This window comes from Citrus clementina, unplaced genomic scaffold (genome assembly GCF_000493195.1).
Source record: "Citrus clementina cultivar Clemenules unplaced genomic scaffold, Citrus_clementina_v1.0 scaffold_7, whole genome shotgun sequence".
NCBI lineage: Eukaryota > Viridiplantae > Streptophyta > Magnoliopsida > Sapindales > Rutaceae > Citrus > Citrus x clementina.
In genome coordinates, this window is record NW_006262075.1 from 11,210,311 (window position 1) to 11,236,291 (window position 25,981).

The 25,981-nt window shown below is 30.9% G+C and overlaps 3 protein-coding genes across 3 annotated transcripts; all 3 read right to left on the minus strand.

Annotated features, from left to right (window-relative positions):
* Positions 1 to 6,602: 6,602 nt before the first annotated feature.
* On the minus strand, positions 6,603 to 7,923 carry LOC18037392 (embryo-specific protein ATS3B). Its single transcript, XM_006427200.2, has 3 exons — positions 7,690 to 7,923; positions 7,475 to 7,582; positions 6,603 to 6,949 (listed from the first exon to the last, which is right to left on the minus strand). The coding sequence occupies exons 1-3, from the start codon at positions 7,801 to 7,803 to the stop codon at positions 6,680 to 6,682; spliced, it is 492 nt and encodes a 163-aa protein (XP_006427263.1). The 5' UTR covers positions 7,804 to 7,923; the 3' UTR covers positions 6,603 to 6,679.
* A 1,389-nt stretch (positions 7,924 to 9,312) lies between these two features.
* On the minus strand, positions 9,313 to 10,536 carry LOC18037818 (SPX domain-containing protein 2). The gene is made up of 3 exons (XM_006427201.1): positions 10,255 to 10,536; positions 9,760 to 9,883; positions 9,313 to 9,485 (listed from the first exon to the last, which is right to left on the minus strand). The coding sequence occupies exons 1-3, from the start codon at positions 10,534 to 10,536 to the stop codon at positions 9,313 to 9,315; spliced, it is 579 nt and encodes a 192-aa protein (XP_006427264.1).
* Positions 10,537 to 12,860: 2,324 nt separating this feature from the next.
* On the minus strand, positions 12,861 to 16,038 carry LOC18037819. Its single transcript, XM_006427202.2, has 5 exons — positions 15,776 to 16,038; positions 14,586 to 14,699; positions 14,313 to 14,392; positions 13,713 to 13,837; positions 12,861 to 13,239 (listed from the first exon to the last, which is right to left on the minus strand). The coding sequence occupies exons 1-5, from the start codon at positions 15,826 to 15,828 to the stop codon at positions 13,168 to 13,170; spliced, it is 444 nt and encodes a 147-aa protein (XP_006427265.1). The 5' UTR covers positions 15,829 to 16,038; the 3' UTR covers positions 12,861 to 13,167.
* Positions 16,039 to 25,981: the final 9,943 nt, after the last annotated feature.

Below are 25,981 nucleotides of genomic sequence, written 5' to 3' on the forward strand. Positions count from 1 at the left end.
TTAATTTCATCCACTTATTTGGTTGGTGTTGAAAGGTTAAGATTTTGTGTATATCATATTATGTCAAAAAAGGAGGCTCTCGATCCCTATATATATATAATCACTATCAAGTGCAGATGCCTGAATCTTTTAAAGTGTAGATTTACCATACACATTATATGGTGCATACAATGAATTTGCATTTTAATAGATGTAAACATCCGTACGCACGCGCACACCGACACACACACATATAAACCCTTCCTTTTATTCATGCCAAAATGCAGATTCGCTATTATACCATATAGCTTTAACGTGCTTCTCTTCAATTAGATATAACGTCATATGGTGTATAGCAAATATGCAAGAAATTTGCATTTGAACTTGAGAATTATTATATATGTGAGCTTCTCAAGTATAGACACTAAAATTCAGATATCATGTGGCTTCGTGTTAACACCATATGATGTTAAAGTGTTTTTGTTCAATTAATTATAACATCATATGTTGTTAACTTGAATAAGCATGAAATCTGCATTTTACCATCTACACTTGAGAATTATTATCTGTAAATTTATTATAATATTTTTTGTATTTTATTTATTATATATTATATGTTATTTCTATTTTAGTATTACATTTATATTTATTTTGACTATAATTAAAGGATATAATAGTAAAAAAAAAAAGATTTGTGTGACCATTTTTGAAATGGAGGTAAGGATGGCAATGGATCAAATCTTACCCAAGATCCAAGTGATCCAAATCCAATCGGATCGGATTTGGGTCGGATTAAAATGGATTTGGATCGGATTTGGTTATCGATACGTGGATCTAAGGCGGATCTGGAGCAAGTTCGGATTTATCTTAATATTTAGATCCAGATCCATATCCACTCACCATTTAATGTAATTTTATTTTAAAAATTTCTTAACAATTATGTAATTATAAATGATAATAAAATTTATAAATGATGATAAAATTTATCCATTAGCATATATTTAAGAATCTTAAAACTTAAAGGTATTTAAATGATAATAAGACAAAAATTTATCAAGTGTAAAATAAAATTAGGATAGCCTACCCTAATTTTTTTTTTTTAGTTTTTCACTCAATATTTAGTCTATTTTTTTTCTCTTTAGTCTACTCCCGCTTCTCCACTTCATTTGAATGCTTGGATCAATCCTTTAATTGCTAGGAAAATCTATAGACTTGAGTTTTTTTTTTCTATCATTTTCTCATAATCGTATTTATTTTGTATAATCACTAATCAGTGGTGGCTATCAACTATAAAATAATTATGTTAATTATATATTTAGTTAAATATAATATGAACATAATAAAAATAATAAAGCACTGAATATAATAAATTATTTTTAACTTATATGTTATTATTTAATGATATAGGAATGATGATGGTGTGCCGTGAATATCAGAATGGTAAAGGAGACATTAGAATATTATAATGATCTTATTCCGACAATTACTTTTGATAGCTATTTTATTATCTTTCTTATTTGTTTATTTTAGTGTAAAAGTAGAAGTTACAACACTTATTATATTTTTTTTATACAAATTATATAATTTAATTGTTACCAATGCATTTTAGTCTTAAATTTTCTTTTTAAAAAATTATTGATCTCTTATTATTGAAATTTAAAATTCATGATGGATCTAGAGCAGATTTGGATTTTAATTTTTCTTTTTGGATTTAGAGCAGATATAGATCTTTATTTTTTGTTTTGGATCTAGATATGGAGTGGAAAATATAGATCCATGATGAATTTAGAGCAGCTACGAATCTTAATTTTTAGAGTAAGACTATTAGCACTCCTCTAAATATCTCTTAACACCCCTTTAGTTATTTTACACTTTTAACTTTTATTAAAATTACATACTAAGACAATTTCTAATTAAACCTATACTCAAAATCAAATAATTTTTATCCCTTAAAAATTCCTTATACGGCATGTTTTCATTAAGAATTTTAAAATCTTTATACGACATTTGGTATAAACTCTCTTTTCTTTCTTAAATCCTAATCTAAGAGTTTCAAATTTAGGAGAAAATAATCATACAAACAGATGAGGATGATAATAAAAAATAAGTTTGCTATTATTTTATTGTTTTACAATTATAATGACAGGGAGAGTGTTGAACAATGTTCAACAAATGTTTAACAAATGTCAACTGTTTGGTTGATTATTGCTGAATAAATTACTATTGTTCAAGTTTTGTGTCTTGTATTATCTTATGTAATATCTGTACAATGATTGTGAAGGAGGAAAGTTCTACCATAGATGTCATTCTTGATAATAAAGTAGATGTTATGGATTACACTGTTGCATTCACTACTGAAGAGGTATAATGCTAAATAAATCTTCTTACATATATTTTCTTTTCTTTGAATTGTTAACTAATATATTATTAAACAATGGGGTTTATACTAATAAATTTAAATTAAGGGTATTTTTGTCATTAAAGGGGTGTTAAAAGAATTTTATAATATTTTAATGGGGTTAATAAAGAAAAGAGGTGTTGAGAGACATTTAGAGGGGTGCCAATAGTCCCACTCTAATTTTTATAATGGATTTGGATCTAGAGCATAGTAGATCCAATCCATATCTGCTTCATTGCCATCCCTAAATGGAGGGGACTATATGATAATTTAAGAAAATTTGAGGAGTGTAATTGACATTTTCCCTTGTTGAAGCCCGAGCCCGACCCGACAACATAAATAAAGGGCCAGAGCCCAAATAAAAAGCCCGAATTTTCACCTTTGAGTCGGGCTCGGGTTCACCCTAATATATATATATTTTTTTAATTTTTTTTAACATCTAAATAATTTAAATTTCCTCTCCTAATATATTAAAATTAAATATAAAAATTACTCTAATCAGTATCTCAACCATAAAATTATATAAATAACTAAATACAAACAAAAAAACCATGTCTAATTCAAATAAAGTCACACAATTCAAATAAAAACATAATTTTTTTAATTATTAAGTAATCGTGTTGGGTCAGCTAAGCCTCAAACCCTGACCTGAATTTGACCGAGCTTTTATTTTTAAACCCGAGACCGAATTTTGACCCTTAAATTTGGATCAAAGCCCAAAAGATTTCATTATTAAGCAAAACAAAGCTTAAAATTCAAACAAATCTAGCTTAGAGACTAAGACTTTTTTTTTTCAGGCCTTGGATATAGAAGACGCACAAAAGAAAATTAAGCAAAACAATTATCTAGTGGAACACACTAACGAAACAGTGAAACCCAATGGGTTTAAAATGCTGTTCAAGGTTGTTCTCATAGAGCTAGTATAATCAAGTAGACTCATAGCCAAAAGTAACGTATTTCAATTTTCACATTGCATTATGCATATTTGTTTGGAATAAAAATTTTGAGATGTTTATCATTACTTTATGTATTTATTCATAAAATGAAAAGTACATTCATGGAAGTGCAAGATGTTACAACAAAGGGATAATGACATCTTCGTCAACGTTTTACACCCATTTTGTACTTGGCATTAAAATAAACGAAAAGAAATACTATTGAACGGTAAATGTGCTCATAATTTCCACATATTAGTATGTCCAAATTACAAGGGTCAAATTTTATTTAGAGTTATTTTCCTTTTACTACTTAAGTTATTGTGAAATAACATATATATGTAACAAGTATTGCACCCTAATATTTTACTACTAAAAAATTAAAAAATCTTGTATTTTACTACTTTTTCGTTAGTTGACCGTTAATTGAAATATAATATACTAATTTTACCCATACTTTAAGGAAAAAAAACTATTAATTAACAATAAAAGTTAATTATTATTAAATATTAATCATTGTACTAATTAATTTGTCTTTCAATTAAATACTAATTTTATTTTGATAATCAATTATCAATAAAATTTAAAAATTATAAATTTTTATGTCATCAATTAACTAAAAACTTTATTATTTAATACTCGAATGTCTGTGATTGTTTATATTATGTTTGCATGTGTTTGTATGTATGTTTGTTTGCTATTTTTTTTAATCGATAATTAATAATTAAAATTAAACTGATATTTAATTGAATGAAAAATGATTATAATAAATGCAGTACAGAAACTTTTGGTTTCAGATTTTTATGTAAATGTAAACTTTTATTTAATTATTTGGGCTTTTAATATAATAGTAAAAATAATTAAGTTTTATCGTAATTTCTGTGGTTTTTTCCCCTTAAAGTAAGGGTGGAATTGATATTTTACAACTTAACTAACTGTCAACTAATGAAAAAGTAGTAATATGTAATATTTTTTAATTCTTTAATAGTAAAATGTTATGATGTGATACTTATTGCACCGAATTGTTATTTCACAATAACTAAGTAGTAAAAAGAAAATAAACCTTTTATTTAATATTAATTTTAATACAAAAAGTCATTTTTACCCTTCAATAATGACATTTTTCGTTAATATTTTAAAGTCAGAGACGAATCGTGATATTGAAAATTTATGCAAACAAATAGAATCCGAATGGTAAAAAAAATTGATGGTAATTCTTCTACAAACGAAGCATTTTGGAAGATTACAAATGACACGAGGAGTGAGAAATTAACAATAAGAGCAAGGGCCGCCCAAATCCGAGGCCCAAGCCCAGCTAAGGCAGTTGCCCGAAGAATGCACACCCAATCCAGGGCCCTAATACGTTTTAGGCTGTTTATTGATAAACCTTAAGAAAATCATGAAAATAAAACATGTTCATGCATCTTAACAAAGTCCTGAAGTTACATTTAACTTGACGCCAGGAAAAACTCACTAACTGATTTTCTTGTCCTTACTATCTTGTTACTCATTTTTACATTGCTTTGCCTGGCTGTAACTTAAACAAACCTTTTAACAAATATTTAAAGACTTAGAATCTTAATAAACATAGCAAGACTCACGGTGTATTTTTTTTTAATTTTTAAAATCAGCCAATCATATCTAAAGATGGCTAATGGGCTGTGTTAAGTGTTACCCTACAGGCCTACGAGCACAGTCTTATTAAAGTAATTTTTAAAGATAAGTAATTGAATGTCATTATTGTAGCTCCTATTGACTCAAACAAAAATAAATTAAAGGAAGAATTTTTTTTTTTTTACACTTACCTAAAACTCCTATAATTGCATCCGCACGAGGGTTCTCTTATTTGTTACAGAATTCGTAATCTTTTTAAATAATCGAGTTCGGATTAAGGTAGCGTTTACTTTTTGAATTGGATTGGGAATCCTGAGGAGTGGGAATCCTAGGATTGGGAGTGTGGAGTGGGAGTGAGAGTAGGTTGTTTACTTACACTGGAATGGAAGCATGGAATGGAGATCAGAATCCAATTTATGTGTTTACTTTATCTTGGATTGGGAGTAAATAGTTTCAAATTACAATTTTATCCTTATTTAAAGAATTATAATTTTTAATTACAAAACTAATAAAAAAATATATTTAATGAATAATATTTATTTTATTATATCTGTAAATTTATTATAATTATTAATATTCTTAATTATGAACAATAAATTATTAATTGTAATTTTAATATAAAATGAAATGTTATTTTATTTTATTTAATATAATTATATTAAATTTATTATTATATAAAATAATAATATAATATTATTTAGTACAAAATTAATATTTTCTTAGAATAAAGTATTTATTATTATTATTAAATAAATATAGTACTATTATTTTTAAAATAAATATAATAATATTATATTTATTAATTCTCTATTAATATAATAATATTATTTTAAAATAATTTTAACTTAGAATCAATGTAAATTATTATTTAGTTAAATATAATATTATTATTTAAATAAATATAATATTATTTATTTTATTTTATTAATTATATAACATAAAATAAAAAAAGGGTAGAAATGGGAGAGGTGGGAGTGGATTTCCACTCCCACCTCCCCCAATGGGAGTCCCACTCCCACTCCCCACTCCAAAAATGAGTGGGGCCCACGGAGTGAGACTCCCAATCCCTCCCCATTTTAAGTAAGTAAACACTGGAGTGGGAGGAATCCACACTCCTCACTCCCACTCCAGCAAGTAAACACAACATAAGTGGAGTGATGATCCTTCGAAAATGGACCCGGATGAGCCTTAGATATCAGTGTTCCAAAAAATAAAAAGTCATTTTACTCCTTTTGGGGTCTGTTCAGTGCCCAATCTTAGGGAGTGCATTACTTTTCAAAGATAGAGTAATCCTAGTTTGCCTGGACGAAACTACCCGAATTTCACCAGACAAGCCGGAAGCTATAGGCCTTGGGAAGGCTCCTACCGGATGGTTTAGAAATAGCATGAAATGAATTATAAAATCTTAATACATACATCAACTCTTAACCTTCAAAGCCACATCATCGACTAATCCATCATCACGTTATAGTCAACCTTTTAAATATTTTTGGCAACAGATTGTTCAACTAATTATATGGTTATCATCTGCATAAGCGTCAATAATTCTATCCTAATAAGACAACTTTTAGCATGCGGCTAAAGTAATAAATTATGTCTCAGCCATAAATCTAATAGCATTATTATTCTAATCTCAACAAAGCTCCTGATAAAAATAAAACATGAAATGGGAAACAGAAAGCACCAAATTGACTACAATTCACTAACTCTCTAGCAACTACGGGTCACATTAAAGCATGAGCTCTCTATCTTATTACATTGCTGATTTGGAGTCTGAGGCAGCATTACAATAATTAAATCCATACCAAATGTCATCAGGGATCCAAGTATTGTAATAAAAAGTGATAGACCTCGTGTAGTAGCCGTACACTGTCACACTTTCTGGCTTCCAGCCATCGTATCCGCTTCTGTAGAGGTACAGATAGCAAATTTGGTATGTACATGGTCCGTATAACGTATATGTGTCTGTGGAACAACTTTCAAATGTCCTCGAATACGGGTCATCTAACCTCGGAGCATAGACCTAAAAATCCAAATAAAAATGAGCCAGAGCTAAAATCAACACACTCGTGACATGGGCAATCTATACAATTCTGTGTTATAAGTGATACAAAAGTCTTAATGTTTTATTAGAGTATTTTCAATATGATTATTTTGTTTGTAACTGTTACATCATCTTGGTAACTATGTTTTGTTCATGGTTCCCTAATTTTGAGTAACACCCACTATTGTGATCCCCAACCGATTAACAGTATGTTTATAACTGTTATATCGACTTCCTACCGATGCGGGCTGGGTTCGAACCCAGGCCTCTTATAACACGCCGAGAGATTTTATCAGTTAAAGCCAACTAACATCCAGTGTATCTTACAAGTATAACACAACACATTCACTCTTACTTTACCTAACTTATACCTCACAACTAGTGAATTAATACAGCTACCGTCACACCTCAATCCATACTAATCCTACAGGTATATATACAAATAAAAGTTTGTATGTATGTATGTATGTATATACTATATCGTTTGTGTATTTAGATAAAAACCTGATTGCCATAAGCATCACCAAAAGCGAGGCTGATTTGATCACGAGTGTATCTGGTTGAAGAACAGCTTGTCCTAATATCCACCGTGTAAGAGCAACTCCTATCATTCTGTCAAAAAAAGATTATAAAAGTTGCACATAATCAAGATTTTAAAAATCTAATCCAAAAATTTTTATTTAAAAAATAAAATAAAGAAAAGGAAAAAAAAATGATACCTGGGTAGCATTGACCTTGAAGGATCTGTGTGGTTGAGGCAGAGGCTCTATGGGCCTGGCTTCTGAGCTGGCGAATATGAGAAGCAAAGAGAGCAAAAAAACCACTGCTTTCATCGTCTCCGCCCGCACAAAAAACCTGTGAGTAAGAGAGAGTGAGACTTACAGTACGTTGGTTGAGTGACGCATTTTATGTTCAGAACTTTCTGGTGAAATGTCAAAACGGAAGGAAGGGCAGACTAGTCTTTTCATTTACTATTAACAAGTGAGGGAATCATTCAAGATGCTATTTTAATGCCCCATTGTGTGTGAACCACGTGTAAGAAGTACACGGGTAGGTAGCTAATTCATCAGTTTGCTTTGAGACCACATAAAATAAATTACTATTTATTTATTTTTAATTCCACATCTGAACACATCTAACTCATTAATTGTGTTAAACTCAACTCCGATATTCTCAATGTTGCCCCGTGAGAAATAAACATTAAAATCATGTTTTACGCACTAAACGTAAACCCCACATCATACCACCCACCTATAAATTTTTTTTCTTCTTTTTACCCTACTCACTCACTTTATAAAATTTTTGGCCCGGGGCTAGGTTTAGGTTTTTATTTATTTTTAAAATTATTATAAATTTAAAATAAATTAATAATTATAATTATAAATAAATTAAAGAAACTGAATATTTAAAATAAAATAATAAATAAAGTAAATAAAAGCTTAGAAATTTAATTTTTTTAATACTGAATTCTTTAATTTTATTAATTAACATATAAAAGAGAGTTTAATATTATAATTATAATTTTTTTGAATTATTATTGATTTATAAATTAAGAATTTAAGTTTTTTTAAGTTTTATTTTTTTAATTTTAATTATATTATTATAATTTATAATATTTTTTTAAAAAACAATAGTGGATCTAGATTTAGCCCAAATTATTATAATTTATAAATAATGGCTAACTTCAAACTTTTGTAAAAAATAAAAAAAAAGCATTTTAAATAATATTACCCCCAGTCATACCAATAGTCTATTGTATGTTGATATTATTTTGCTTAGGAGCAGTAGCGTTCAAAATGTTCTGTTTTTTTTCCAATACAAATATAAGGAAAGTTTAGTTGCCCAATTTTTGTAAGTTCACCTTAATTTTGAGCCATTCTATATTTGAACCAGAAATACAAATCAAATGTCTTAATAAATTTCCAGCGAGCAATTCATATTCAAATTCTTCTCAAGGAATCTGACTTAACTGCAGGACGCGTGTATGTGTTCAGTGACTCACCACCAAATTGGATACAGCAGACATTTGTCACGTGAGCAAGCAAAATGCCACACATTAGTAGTTCTCATCTCTATAAATGATTTTTTTTTTCAATTTATATTGCATAAATGTGTATCCATCTCACTGATATAAATTAATTTCTAACAAAAAAGACGTTTCTATAACAAAATAAGTATGCAATACCAAATATCTATATATACATATTCATGATCGATTTATCGATTATAAAGCTACAGGAAAGCGTGCACAAATTTATATAAACTTGGGAAACATAAAAGATATTACATACTAGAACAACAATAAAGGGTGGTGCACATCTAGGTAGCTTCAGACGCCGGATTTATGGTTCTCCGGCCAGGAAGAGGCGGTAGAGCATCGCCTCGCACTCCTTCATAAGGTTGTAAAGCAACTCCGTGGACAAGAAAGGCTGGTCTAGGACCCTCGGCACGGAGTTAAATTGAACATTTGAACTGCTTGCTCGCTTCTTTTGCTTCTTTACTATCTTTCTAAATCCTGTTTAAAGTTACAGATTGCCTGATCATATAATAAAAATCCCTTGGAATCATGCAAAAAGTACGTATCGAGTTTGATTTGCTTTGGTTTAGTTATAGAATTCTTTTCTGATACGGATGTCTACATGTTTTGAACGTATTTTACAACAACATGAAATATTTTATATTATAAGAAGCTGAATCCACATTTTAAATATTATATTGTAGACATTCGTACTTAAGGATGATATTGGTTTATATTTTTGTAATCTGAAAATCATGAAAAGAAAAGATACCTGTGGAGTTAAGGACACTGTAGTGCAACAGACAAACCATCTCTGCGTGAAAATCTAAAATACTCTTTTGCAAATTCAGCATCGTCTCACGGCAGCAAAGGTTGGCTTCCATATTTTTCAGCTCCTGCAATGCCAATCAGCGGCCAATTTCTTCAACCAGTTCGTTACTGTTATGATCACTAATCAACGTAAGAAAATGACTGGCCAATCACATAGCAATCCTTCTTTACCCCTATATATTTCTGGGCATTTACTTATTATGAAATACTACTAGACAAGATTTTCTCCTTTGGTAAATGACAAACACGATACAATGGGCAAGATTAATTTTTGGGAATTGCACCATGACCATTAACTAATTGTGTGAAAATGAAAAAATGAGATATAATCATTCTCTAATATAGACAGACGTGCTTAGTTGACTGCTTGATTTCTAATAAACATTGAATGAAATCGTATCTTATAAAAAAGACGAGATAAATCTTTATTATATACCTTTAATCTGATGACATAATCTTCCTCTTTATCAATGTAAAATGTATTAACCTTGTGCAATTCCACATCTAATAATTGAGTGAATCTCATGAAATTCACGTCCACTCTGCCATTTCCAGCATGTAAAAGATCTTCAATGGAAATTCGTGACCTCTTCTTTGCCCTGGACACAGGATCAATCAAATTCAGTTGTTTCTTCAATTGCTTGTAAGATATAAACTCACCTCTCCATTCAGGGAGGCATCTCTCTATCTCTTCTCGAAGCCTTTTCCCGTACTTCATTGCCAAGTAAATTAATTAATTCTTCCTTGCTGCATTGTAATATGACAACTCTATACTTATATATATATGCAGCAAAATTGGAAGCATATCCAAATTTAATATCCCAAGTGGATGCATAAATTTTGTTGGTTTTGGCTCAATTTCTTTCAAAGAAGTCATTCCTTGAATCTATCGATATAAGAAATTGATACTCTTAACATATTGTGTATTCCAAAGTTTCTGGCTTCCTGCTACGATTATATTATTCATATTACAGTAATAAAGCCAAGTAAAAGTTTCCTTAAACCTTGAACAAAATCAGAATCCTGTGCGTTACCATTTAGGCGCCAAGTATATCCTAAATGTTGTGCCAAATATTCTCATCGAATCACCAAGTACAATCAACTATGATACCTGCATATTCGTGTGACACGCTCCAGTTGTTTTTATTAATATTACTATTTTTTTGACACTTTTTTTTTTCTTTTCAAAATGATATTACGATCTTCTTATCATTTAGAGTAAAAAACACATTCTATTAGAGTGCATATTTTTTATCTTTTAACTTGTCCTTTATTTTAATAAACATGAGAAAATACACTATATTAGAATATGTGTTTTGTTAATCTTTTTTTTTCTTTTAACTTTTGCTTGTCTCTTATTTTAATAAACATGACAACATACGCTATTTTAGAGTATGTGTTTTTTTAATTTTTTTTAATTTGCCCCTTATTTTTGTTGATGTAAGAGATTCTCTTATTATAAAATTACTCCAATAAAAATTATGCCTAATTACCTATATAGTTATGTTGGCCGGCTACCTTCAAATGGTAGGAACTTGGAAGCAAATATTTCGCCACTAATGCACACAAGAGGCCTTAACTAATTACCATCCAACTACTATTGATTGATTTTATTTATTTATTTATTTACCATACTTTCCCAATTTTTTTATTCAAATGATATATCTTTCATTGATTGGTTGATAATTCTCCATAATATCTAAGTCAATACACAAAGGGTGCGTTTGGTACACGTATTGTATTATGTTGTATTACATTATTTTAATGCTGGTGTATTGTATTATATTGTATTGCATTAGCACTATATTATAATAATACTGTACAATGTTTGGTACTACACTGTATTGTAATAATTTTTTTGATTAATTTAAATTAAATTTTATACTATATTATATTAATATGTTATATTATATTATTATATTTAAATTGTATTAATATTTTATATTAGATTAATATATTTAAATTGTATTAATATTTTATATTATTATTAATTTTAAATTAATATTATTTAAATTTATTCATATTTAACTATTTATTATTAGTTATAATAAATTATAATATAAAAATAAAAAATAATAATATTGAATAATAAATTACATATTTATTAATTTATATTAATAATTATAATATAAAATAAAAATATTATATTATATTATATTAAATTAAAAGTTATTATTATTATTATAAAGCAAAAGTCAAAAGTCAAAAGTCAAAAAGTAAAAGCAAAAGTCAAGTTGCAAAGGTAAAAAGCAAAAAAGGGAGAAAAAAAAAATCAAGCGGTAGTTGCCGCATTAACTTAAACCCGACTGTGAGTCGGATTTAGCTAATACAGCAACTTACTGTATTAACTTGGCCCAATAATGTGGTGTTATTGTAACTTTTATTTTGTTAAACATGAACTTGTATAAAATTAATAAAATGAGGGCTTTTAATACAACAACTAAACAAGTCCAAAATCAATTACTCTTTATTTAAATATGATTGTACAAACTATTGATATTTGCAATTTCAAAGATTTCGAGATTTTGTCTAAAATGGACGGGATATGTCTGCGTGTGTGTGTACGCGAGATTTTAATCTCATCCACGCGCGTGGGAAGAACAATGATTCGAACGGGTATGGGCTGATATCCCAACTTCTGTTTTCAATTCCTGCCGCGTTGTACTTTAATTAATTCAACTCAAGAGATGATAATACAAACCTATTACCTATACATATACGAATGGATAAAATTATGGTGCAATTGTAGTATCATATTAAAATTACATCCGGTCATTAGATCTAGTCACAGTTATCACCATAGTTGGATCTAATGATTGAAAACAACTGTAGTATGGAACCAACGATCCTACATATATATATCTATATATATGTGTGTGTGTATATAGATATATACATGCATATATATATATATAGTCAATGGATTTATATTCTCTGGTCAGCCACATTGCTTTCTCAGTTACCAATGTGATGACGAGTTAAAAATTAATTTATGCGTCACCAAGATTTCAAACAGCTTCATATTATTAGGTAATAAATTAATGAGAAATAACATCTGTTGATACAAAATTACTGTTGTTGGTTAATGTTTAAACATTCTAATATAAGGCTCCCAGCCAGAAAGAAATCTCAAATAAGAAATTAAATTTCTATGGGATTGCTGATCAGTACCTTTAAACGGTTTCATAACAAATTGTCATCAGTTTCACATACTGATCCAGCAATTTCATACATTCCAATCAGAAATTACAATAAGAAGTTACAACCGGGGTCTGAAGAGAAACAATGTTGTATCTAAGCAAGATCTTTAGTGCTGTGAAAAGAGTGGCTTTGCTATTGAGCTATCAGTTTAGAACTCATTCGGAGGCTTGAGTCTTACAAGTCTTCTGATTCGGTCTTTCTCTGTGTTCTCCAGCAATCCCTTCAAAATATTGTGAGAGATAAAATGTCAAGGACGCATCCGCATTAAATCACGCAACATGACATGCAGAAAGTTCTAGAAGCGAAAAGAATAGCAGCCTCCAGAAGATGGCCATAAAATGTAGTGATCGTAAACTGAGGTCTTTAACTGTGTTTTTTTCTTATGAATACAGGCAATGCTACAGAATGTTCAGAATTACTATCAAAAAGCCTTGACCACCATGCCCATCAAATGAAGCCTTAGTAGTGTATGAGAGAGTCTGTCCAAATATAAATTATTTTCACCACATGCTAATGACAACAAAGATATACAAATTATTCGATAATATCTATGATGATGTCCATGAAACAAAAACAGATGCATACTTGCGGGCATTGGCAGTATAGGATGAGCAAACCAGTCAAACACAAGGAAAATTCCAGATTTCTCATCAATTTTATCATATATCAAAATAGTTAGATTCATCAACTCACCTTCCAAACTATTTCATCTAAGCACAAACATATCTTTCCGTATTTATCCAGGAAAAGGCGCTCAGTCGGAATCTTTCCACATGCATCCTTGACAGCTGAAGTAATAGCAAATATCACTTCTGCCACTACAAGAAAACAGGTGGGTAAAAATTAGGTGATAAATCAAGTATTAAGACCTTGGGGACCTCAAAATCAATGCAATTCAACATGCACTGCATTGCACTCATAATGTAACTGATGTACACTATAGTTAAGCACTCTAAGCAGTCTTAAAACTAATTACAGAGTTGAACCACTGAAAGAAAGCATGTAAAGACAGTATTAAGTATCAACATGTCACTGCTAATTGTAAATCATTCAAACTTGAAGATTTAGAGAGGACCAAAAAGATGCATAACTCGAGACAAATATGCCTTGCATGTTTGGCATCAACAGGTTTAATGATTTCTTCCTAACCTAGCATGAATGCATCCGACTCGTTGCCCGGAGCCTTTATTTGAGCATTATACAAGTGCGCAAGGATCCTTCAGGCCATGGCCACACCAAAACTATAAGATAAAGACTCATCACATGCTTAAAGAAAAATAAAAATATACTTACACGCAAGTTCATCATATTCATCCTTGCCTACAACAAAGATGCTGACATCACCAAGAACTGTGTAGACAATATAGACTGACCTGATGAAAAGACAAAGTAATTTCAATTATAACTAACATCCCAGAGATGGTAAAATAACTTCAAGCAGAAATGAAAAAAAAGAGTAAAATCACAATGTGCCTCGTAAATGCGCAATGGTGGACTAAAGGTTGTTTTGTAAACAACCAATCCTTTAACTAATGGATGCTCTACAGAGTAAAGGGGTGTTCATACTTGTGGCTGGCAACGAGAAGCTCTTCATTTTTGACACCTTTAAGATTATCTGCACCTAGTTTAACTAAGAATGATCGCCAATGTAACCGTTCCTCCGCCGGAACTCCATTAAACCTGCAAAAAGAGATTGGTCTTCAAACCACTACTTGCATTGTGCTTAAAGCAAGAAACTACCTGTCACCTCACAAAGGAGACCAAATCAATGGAAACCTGATTTTCTGCAGAACACCAAGAAAGCAACCTTAAAAACTAACAACTAATTTCCTGACAAAGAGATAGATACTCTGACCCACAGTCCCGCACAGATCTCTATATAACACTGGTTCACATACACTATAACAATGTTTCGCACAACAATGGTTCAAATATAGAGCCCAAAAGGCCATCATGGAACCAGGCTAACAGAACTTTCCGACAGATGTTGGTAGCCAACTACTGTATAGCCACACACAATCAAGAACAAGAACATTAACTGACCACATGATAGACACCACTCTGTCTCCATCCCAAAACCATGTTACATTTCAACCATGGTATGATCCCACCTACATTGACAATAACGAAAAACATGTTTCACCACTAAAGAGAATTCCTTTTCCATCTCAAAACCTGGAAATGGGGACAGCTTGGATATTAAACCAAAAGACAATTGTAATATTAAACTCCGTATCCCAATTGTCAAAAACTCATATACCTAACCTGTAGGTGCTCCTACACAAACTAAAAAATAAACATAATTGCAAGCCTACATCCATCAAGCGACCTTCAGCCCAAAAAATTCATTTTCAACTATTACACTTCTAACAACTTATTATAGCAATTGGGTATATCTATAGTTCTTATTTCTTTTGTACAACTAATATCAACACTATTTACAAAATCGAAGTTATTCAATTTTTTTCCTTTTTTCAAATTATTTATGTCTTAACAACTACTATAAGAGGGAAAAAAAAACATATTTTAATAAGATAAAGTGAACTCATTTGATTGAAATGATTGATTTCAAGAAAATTCCAAAAACCCCATTTGAGATCTAACTCGATATCAAATAAGTAAAACAATTAATCAACAAAACCGCAAAAGGGTATTATAAAATAACAATTTAAGTGAAAAAAATCGCAGTAAATATATATGATCTGATCATTTAACCCCAAAATAAAAAAAAAACTGACGTGCGGATCTGTACTTACCTTTCAACGAGGATGTTGCCTTCAGAGTTTGCGAACAACACTGCCAGTATCATTTTCGAAAATTGAATCTTTCTTTTTCTTTTTATTTTTCTGCCGTGAAATTATATGGAGAGAAATTGAACGTCGTTTTTTTAATGCGATGTCCGTAGGAGTTTCAGGCTTTCGGGTAAGAACTGGACTCGGTTCGGTCGGATCTAACGGGCCGGGTTCGATTGCATAAAATCATTCAAGCAATTGCCTGGATATACCCAATTCCCTCCGAAATACCCCATATATGCCATAAATTATAAAACTCTTTAGTCTTACACATGTATACTTAAAAAAATCAGGAAAAATACAAAAATAACCTCAAATAAATCCTCACAAAACTAAACTCATATCCTCAAAATTCAGTAAATAGTCTAGAATACTTGACTTCAACCGAACCATGCACAATTAGTAATTTAACCTAAATTCTCAACTTTTTTCATGTGAGTCGGGTAAATAGTCGAGGATACTCGACTTTAATTGAAATAAAAAATTATCTGGAAAACTCTCGACTTTTTCATATAAGTCAGGTAAATAGTCGAGGATACTCAACTTTAATTGAAATAAAAAATTATTTGGAGATTTCTCAACTTTTTCATGTAAGTTGAGTAAAAAGTCGAGGATACTGAACCTTAATTTAACCTTACCCAATATTTATTCAGTAAAAATTCTTGACTTTTTATGGAAGTTTGGTAACTAGTTCAGAATACTTGACTTTTCATTGGAATCAGATGGATTTTTTTTCAATCCGAATTATCCGAAATCCGATTGGATTCATCTGAATCCGAAAATTGCCCACCCCTAGGTAGGAATGTATGTATATTCTTTCTTTTTCATTGAATTTGTGAAGTGATTGTTTAGGGACTGCTCGGTACCCTAGGCTTGTTTGCATTTTTTATTTGAGAATATAGTTGTAATACATGTTTGGTTCGGTGGATTGAATTCAAAAAATAAATTATAAAACAGATAATTCAAGGCTTGTTCAATATTGTTTCTGAATTAGTGTTTTTTAAAACAAAATTAAAAATAAAATAGTGTTTTGCAGTTACTGTATGTGTCTGATATTATTCTCAGTAGCATGTATTTTAAAATTAAAAATAGTAATATGTATTCAGTAAACATAATTGACAAGAATAAAAATAGTAAATATATGTTTGGTAGTATTATTTTCAAAAATATTTTTACTAAATATTTAAGCCATATTTATAATTAAAAAATAATTATTTACTAATACATTTTTTTAAATCCAATAAATAAGTTTAATTAATATTAAACATGAAATGTTCCAAGTTTAATTAATATAAAACATGAAATATTTGATTCATTGCTCTACACACGCACGAACTGGCCATCACTACACTGACCAAACGCAACAAAAGTACATGTAAAAGAATGAAAAGAAAAAAAAAAAAACTGAAGTAACAATACATAGCAAGTTAGCAACCCCATGTAGTGGGCTTCAGTTCAGCTTAGCCTTCAAAATCAGTTCTGATCCACTGCCGACGCTTGCTCTTCGTCTTCTCATCGAATTCTTTGGCTTTAATCTCATCAATCTTGGCTGTACTTGCCATGGATTCCTCTTGCACTTGAGCAGCAACGGTCGATCCACTACCAGCGGAAGTAGCAGCAACTATCCTCAGTGTAGCAGCAGCAGTCTATCCACCACCAGCTGAAGCAGAGCAAGACGCAGCACCACCACTAGCAGTAGTTGAGACGGTGCTGAGATGCAACAGCGGCAACCGATTTTGCTTGAAGAACTATGACGGAAAGAAAGGCTGTGACAGTGAATTGTGGTTGATGAAGAAGAGTATCTACGGAAAGAGACAGTTGTAAATTTAGATTTGAGATAAAAAGAGTGAATTGTGGTTGAATCAAGTTTGTTTTGTAATTTATTCTGTAATTTGGTTTCAGATTCATTGAGAACGTGTTTTATCTATTTTATAACTATAACGTAAAATTTGAATTATCTGTTTTATAGTTTTTTTTTAATTCAGTCCACCAAACGTGCATTACATATGTATTCTCAAAACAAAAATGAACACAAGCCTTTAAAAACGGTACCGAACAGGCCCTGATTTTTACTTTATAGTTATAAAACTGAGGACAAGTTTAGTGAATCCGAAACCAAATTACAAAATAAATTACAAAACAATCTTGATTCAACCACAATGCATTCTCTTTATCCCCGATCTAAGTTTACAGCCATCTCTCTCCGCGGATACTCATCTTCTTCAACCATAATTCACCGTTATAGATTCTCTCTCTGTCACTGTTCTTCAAGCAAAATCAGTTGCTGCCGCTGTGTACTCGGCTCTGTCTGAACTGCAGGTGGTGGTGGATCGACTGCTACTGCTGCACTAAGGATCACTGTTGCTGCTTCCACTGGTGATGGATCGACTACTGCTGCTCAAGTGCAAGAGGAATCCATGGCAATTGCAGCCAAGATTGATGAGATTAAAGCCAAAGAATTCGATGAGAAGATGAAAAGCAAGTATGAGCAGTGGGTCAAAACCGATTTTAAAGGCTGAGATGAGCTGAAGCCCTCTACCTGGTGTTATGTATTGTTACTTCAGTTTATTTTTTATTACTTTTATATGTACTTTTGTTGTGTTTGGTCGCTGTAGAGATGGCCAGTCCATGTGTGCGTAGAGCTATATTTCATGTTTTATATTAATTAAATTAAATTATTAGATTTTAAAAAATTTATTAGTTAAATAATTACTTTTTAATTATAACTATGGCTTAAATATCTAGTGAAAATATTTTTAAAATTAGTACTACCGAACATATATTATTTTTTTAAATTTTAAAATATACGATAATAAATGTATACTTAAATTCGAAATACAACAATTGCAAAATATTATTTTTATTCTCATTTTTTAAAAAATAATTCAGAAATAATACCGAACAAGCCCTTACCTTTCCAAAATAAAAATTAAGCGATTGTTTGACTTTACTTCCAACCCAAAAAAAAAAAAATTACTATTTATTCTTTTATTCATGCATTAACTAAAAACTAATAAAATTCTTCCCAATCGGATTCAGATGAGCCTCTGAGTTATTTTAGAGAAATTAACATTTTTATTTTGTTGAGTCTGACATGAAATTGTGAAAAATAAATGACATGTAAAGTAGATATTAACAAAAATCAGGACATTTAATATAATTTTTAAAAATATATCAATTAATTGATAATTGACTTGAACCCCCATTGGGTCAATTATGCTAAAAAGATACCGAACGTCCAATTTTGGTATATTTTTTAGCATTCTCTATTTTTTTGTAAATAATAAAAATTATAAGTGTAAAAAAATTTACATTTTACACAATAAATCCCAATTAAAAAATAATAATTTTAAAATATTAAAAATTTTATTTGGCATCTTCTTCCGTCCATATTGTTTTCTGTAGATAATAAAAACTAAAGTTTCAATAATTTTACATGATAAGCTCCAATTAAAATATAATAATTTTAAAATTCTAAAAAACATATTCTCTCTCTATCTCCTTCTCAATCAATCTGTCATACTCTAAATCTCAATTTATTCACTAACAAACATATAATTCTTCTAAATTATCAAAAAATTATCTTTTAATCATATAAATTAGATCATTTTCTTGAACATAAAATCTGAAAAAAAAAAAATAATGCTTGCATTCTCTTAAAAGAAATCTATTGTATTTATATTTTCTTCTTTACTATTGTATTAAGAAAAGAGTTGCATATTACTTTCCATAACAAAATCTAAACAATTAGGGTCTACTAAATGTGGTTAAATATGTTGGGATAACTGTAGTCTCCGTGTAGTGTTTGACATAAATAAGTAAACAAAAAATAATACAATTTGGGCCTACTAAATTATCATGTGATACTAATGTTTTTTACCCCAAGGAGACCCCTAGGATAAGTTTTTCAAACTAAATTTTTATCTTGTATTGTCTATCTTATATTAACAACAAAAGATACAAGGATTATTAATTATGTTAGAGTTACATTAAAAGCCCTGAAAATTAGTAAATCTTATTTTTTTTAAAGGTAATTCTCTCATAATCTATAAATTTAATAACATAAACAACACAAAATAAAAGGATTACGTTAGAGTTACATTAGAAGCCCTAAACACTAGTTAATCTTAATTTTTTGGAAAGGTAGTTCTCTCATTATCTATAAATTTAAGTTATTATTCATTTTTTACAATTTTAAATTTAAGTTTCATTCTTTACAATTTTAAATTTAAGTAATAGAATAAATATTATACAATTTATTTGTTTTCACATGAAAAAAATAATTGAGAGAATTTTTTTTCCAAATATTATCTCAACATCAGATATGTGATAAAATATAAGTAATTTTACATAATTTCAAATTTACATAAAGAAATTTATTATTTTAAAAATATTATTTAATGAAATTTAAATGAGTATTGACGCATTTATTTAATATTTATTTATTTATTATTTTAATATTGTTAAAATTTATATAAATCTTACCTAATCATGTGTTACACTAAACACAAGATAATGTTATTGTAATCCGATTAGTATTTTAAGTAAATGGGTGTAAAGAGCATTTTAGCAAGTTAAAATAATCCATTCATATTTTAATATTTAAATATATTCATTTACTAAATTACCCTCAACTAAGATAAAGATAATAAAATATTTTAATAGACTTTTGTGCCAAAGCTTTGAAACCTAATCTTTCCTTATTTTTTTTAGAAAACAATAGGGGCTGCAACATTAATAACCAAGTAATTACATCCTTGTTATTTAAATAGTTTTTGCAACTCTCGGGTTGAATCTAATGCTTAGATCACACTAAGAAAAAAAATGGGGTGTGAAATTACGATTGCATGCTAGCTGGACCCAAAAAGGATATGCCATTATTCTTATTCTTAAAATAAATTCCCATTATGACAATAAAAATGTGAATCACATTCAAGCACGTATAAAGGTTTCATGTTAGCAAGAAGTTGTTCTAGAGTGCTAGGTTGTACTAGGGATGACAATAGGGCAGATATGAGTTGGATCTACTCTGCTCCAGATCCAGATCCATAATAAAAATTAAGATCCGTATCTACTCCAAATCCCTCATGAATCCATATTTTTCGCTCAATATCCAGATCCAAAAAAAAGAAATAAATATCTATATCTGCTCCAAATTCGAAAAACAATTAAAATTCAAATATGTTCTATATCCGTCATGAATTTTAAAACTCAACAATAAAAAAGTTATAATTTGTTAGAATGAAAATTGAAGGCTAAAATGTATTGATAACAAATAAATTATATAATATTTCTCAAAAATATAATAAATATTGTAACTTATACTTTTACACCAAAACAACAAATAAGAAAGATAATAAAATATCATTCAAAAGTAATTGCAAGAGTAAGATCAATCCAATATTCTATTATCTCCTCCATAATTTTAATATCCACGACACACTTACCCTCATTCCTACAACATTAGATAATGACATATAAATTAAATATGATTTATATTCAGTGTTTTATTATTTTTATTATGATCATATTTGACTAAATATATAAATAACTATATTTCTTAAAAATTATTTGGCCAATATAATAAAATAAATTGCTAGGTTGTATTACTTGGCTCGCAATTTTAATATTGCATGAACATGCTTTGGGGCTGGCCGGCCTTTAAATTTACAAAACGAACTTTTAAGTTTTAAGAGTTTAAATATATGGTAAATACCACTAATGTGCTGTGAATAAAATTTATTATCATTATAATTCCACAATTGTTAAGAAACTTTTAAAATAAAATAAAATTAAAAGATGGGTGGATATGGATATGGATTTAGATATTAAGATAGATCCAGACCTACTCTAGATCCGCCTTAGATCCGCACATTGATATCCAAATCTGATCCGATTGAATTTAGATCACGTGGATCTTGGGTAAGATCTAATCCATTGTCATCCCTAGGTTGTACCTCATAACTTTGCACATGACGAGCTCTAATTAGATGGTTGTGGGCCCCACAAAAATCTCCCACGCAACTTCACGCATTAGAACACTGTTCCAAGTTAACATAAATACAGAGCTACAACCTACAAGTACTCATCGCAGTATTGTTTGCAACAGATTTTGGGGTCAATGAATAAAAAACTACAAAACCAATCCAAGAGCAATAAATTTATATTTTTGTCGGGGAGCGGGGTACCTCGCTTGTTCGGCACGTGCGGGCTGTTTAGGTTTTTTGTGGATGGGAGGAGGATTGTGATGACGGTGGATATGGAGGGGGTCTGACTTTAGGTGCGGAGGGCTGGTGAAACTCGCCTTAAACCTGCGAAACAACCAAAAAAGAGGTCAGAGGTGGAGCCGGGGGTGGCCGGTGACCACACTTCGACGCTCAAGTCAGAGTTGGATTATCTCAGGTTAGAGAGCTTGCAAGCTCTCGGTAATGGAGGTTTTGAGGTTGAAGAAATCCTCGTTTTTCGTGGTGAGTCTGTTCACTCACTTGATAAAAATCAAACCTGAGTATTTATATGGTGTACCCCGGTCGCCGTGCCACCTGGCGCTATTTTAGTGGCGTTCCCTGCTGTCATGTCAGGAATATTCTTATTTTCATGCGTATGACAGCTTAGACGTTTCAAAAATATGCGTGGAGAGCAAGTTTGTGGCGTATTCACGTGCTGGGCGTAGTGAAGTGGTCCTGCATACCTCTGCAATTTCGTTGTAATTTTACAGGCGTAGCAAGAAAAGCTGGTGCTCCCAACAGTCACAATATCAAACTTTTGGCGAATTTACTGGCGTGACAGGCGGTTGTCTCCTCTTTTGCGACACGAGATTTTCTCATCGATTCCTTATTTTTTGACACTTTTTCAGCCGATCTTTTTGAGATTTGGAGCCCATATATCTCTTGATATTTTACGAAAATTTTTCCTCACCTTTTTGTCCTTGCTCGTTGTACCCCAGGTATCGAGTTTTGTGGGGTAGGTCGGGTACCACGGGTACTGAGTTTATAGTGTAGGTCGAGTATCTCGAGTACCGAACTAATGGTGTCGGTCGAGTATCTCGAGTACCGAGCTAATGGTGTCGGTCGAGTATCTCGAGTACCGAGCTAATGGTGTCGGTCGAGTACCTCGGGTACCGAGTTTATAGTTTAGGCCGGGTATCTCGAGCACTGAGTTTATAGTATAGGTCGGGTACCTCGAGTATTGAGTTTATAGTGTAGGTCGGGTATCTCGGGTACTGAGTTCATAATGTAGGTCGGGTATCTCGAGTACCGAGTTTATAGTGTAGGTCTGGTATCTCGAGTATCCCGGGTATCGAATTTTATGGGGTAGGTTGGGTACCCCGGAGGATAATTAATAATTACATAACCTTTGCATCAACACGTGGCGCTTCATTTTCAATACTCTATTTATCCCCAAACAACATCCTCCTAATTTCTTTTTGGTGAATGTAATTGAGGTAAAATAAACTCATAGAAGAATTGTGAACGACACGTGGCGATGTTCAACTCTTCCTCTCATTGGATTGGATAAAAAGAGGTACCTCGTCTACCACCCTTTGGTTGACTATGTGAATTCCCAACATTAGAGAATATCTTGACATTTTTTATCTTCTTTCTTTCTCCTTTATTATTATTATTTTTCGTTTTAGCCCAATGAACGGAGGCTCCTTGAATGGCTCGGGTACCACTCCTTCAATGAGGTGTACTCAGTCTCTTCACTTTTTGGGGTGTGAACTAGTTCATCCAAAAACTCAAATATTATTTCCTCTCTTACTCAGTAAAAGTGCTTGTGTAAATGGACCAAGCTGGAAAATAGCAGCTCCAGGGGGCACACCGAGAACCCCAAAAAGAAAGATGGACTCCCTCTTCTCTATGCCTTATAAATAGCTATTAAATTTGGATAAGTTGGAGAGGGCGGAGCTGATTGATCAAAATTTTTCATTTGCTTATGGGGACGAACCACCAAGTATGTGTAGAGGGTGATGTAGGGGCACCCCACCATCACCCATATTTTGTTTTCTAGTAATTGGCAAGTATAGATCGCTCCGGTGAGTACTTCAATGCCTTTCTTGGCCGCATGACGAGCTCTAATTAGATGGTTGTGGGCCCCACAATAAAACTCCCGCGCAACTTCACGCATTAGAACACTGTTCCAAGTTAACATAAATACATAGCTACAACCTACAAGTACTCATCGCATGTATAACATGTGTGTCTAGCATAGCCTTAATGTGTCTTATCAACTCCATCCATAACATGTATGTCCAGCATAGCCTTAATGTGTCTTATCAACTCCATCGATGATGAATGGAAAGCTTACTCACATAGTCACATAGCTTTCATCCCTTTGGGAATGATGTTGATACTTGCCTTTCTTATTAATAAAATTTCATTTTATAAACAAAAGATTATAGCACTGCTTTAGAATAAGGATTTTAATTTTTAAAAAAAGCAAAAACCATTCATGAAATTAATGTAAATAAAATATCAGTTGGAAAATGATAAAGGATATAAACTATTCTAGATGCATCTTGTACTATTTAATGTATAATAGAAGTTACAAGTCCCATAAAGAGCCAACGGATGATAGGAACAATTTAGTTTTGTTGAGATATCATCATGATTAACTTACTTAAGCTTTCATGATGCTGTATGTACTAATTAGAGTTGTGCAAACATGTAGAGGATGTTAGCTTGTACCTATTAGTGTAATTGAATGCCAACTGGCATCTTGCAATTGGTCAAGTTAGTCTATATTAGTTATAGCTATAAAACGAGTACAAATAGTGTTGTACTTGCTCAACTTAATACATCTTGAATTCATTCAATAAATTTCTTGGTTAGTCTAGATTGTTCTTGTTCATTTTCTCACAATCCAAACAGCCTTAGCAAATTATAATAAGTTTATATCTCTTGTTTTAGGCAATGAAGTCCTTCAATGGTAAACGCACAATAGAATTTTACCACTTAGGTCTCTTTTTTTTTTCAATCACTTAATTTTTTTATTGTTTTAATTTTAATGTTCAAACTTTATTTATTAAATGATAAATGTAAATTTTCAATATACAAAAATTTGCCCTTTTTAAAAAATAATTTTACATTAGACCAATGACGTAAGTATATTATAGTACAAAAATAATTTAAAAATTGCCTTTAATGGTAAAAATGAGGAATATTAGCAACTTAAGCATCACTCTCAAAAAATTGATCCTTAAACTAGCCCATATAAGGTTCTTTAGGTAGTTAAGATTTGTGGTGTTAAATACGGTAATATAGTAAGTAAAATTTGTGGTGTCGAGTATATTTGTTACGTTTAATGTGTGGTTATAATTTGTGTGGTAGTTAGATTATACGATTGTAATTAAATTGTAAAAAGTATAAATACATATTTTCTTAGTTGATATCTCTTTTCTTAGTTGGTTTAAGCAACAAGAAGTAGTAAAACTTCTTAGTTCTAAAAGAGCTGTAATTAAGGAGTTGTAATGAGTTCTATTGAGTTCATTAAAAAAAAAGAAGTGTTTTTGAGTGTTTAATCATTCAAATTCTCCAACAAAGTGGTGTAAGAGTTAGTAATTGGTTCTCCACATAGTAGTATAACATATTAAATCGAACATCTCGATGAGAGGAACACGATGCCGTAAGGATAAACTTGATCGGAGTTCGAAGTGCCCACACTTGCCACTAGAAGTTTCTGCCCTGACACTAAGTCGACTCACCGAGTTGAACCAAAATGAACTAAGGTGAACTACATTGAATTGAGTCGATCCGAGATAAATTGAGTTAGAGCCGACTCAAGTGAACTGATCTGAACCAATCTTTTGACTGTTGACCCTTAGCCATTCACCATCGACTGTCAGCGCTGATTATCGACCTGTTGACTGAAGTTTAAAATTTTAGTCAAAGTCTGTCCATAGGTTTTTTGATGTTTTGGATCCATCCATGCAATCAGAATTTTTAAACTTTGACTTTATAAAGAGTTATTGCAAGTAGTGGCATGGCATCATTTTAAATTCCATTACTAAAGGGAAGCAACTTCAACAATTGAAGACTAAAATGAAGACCCTCTTTAGAGCTCATAATGTTCGGGAAGTCATTGAAAAAGACTAGTACGAGCTAGAAGATAAGGCTTCTTTGACTCAATAACTAAAAAATAATTTAAAAGGATTCAAGAAAGAGAGATAAGGTT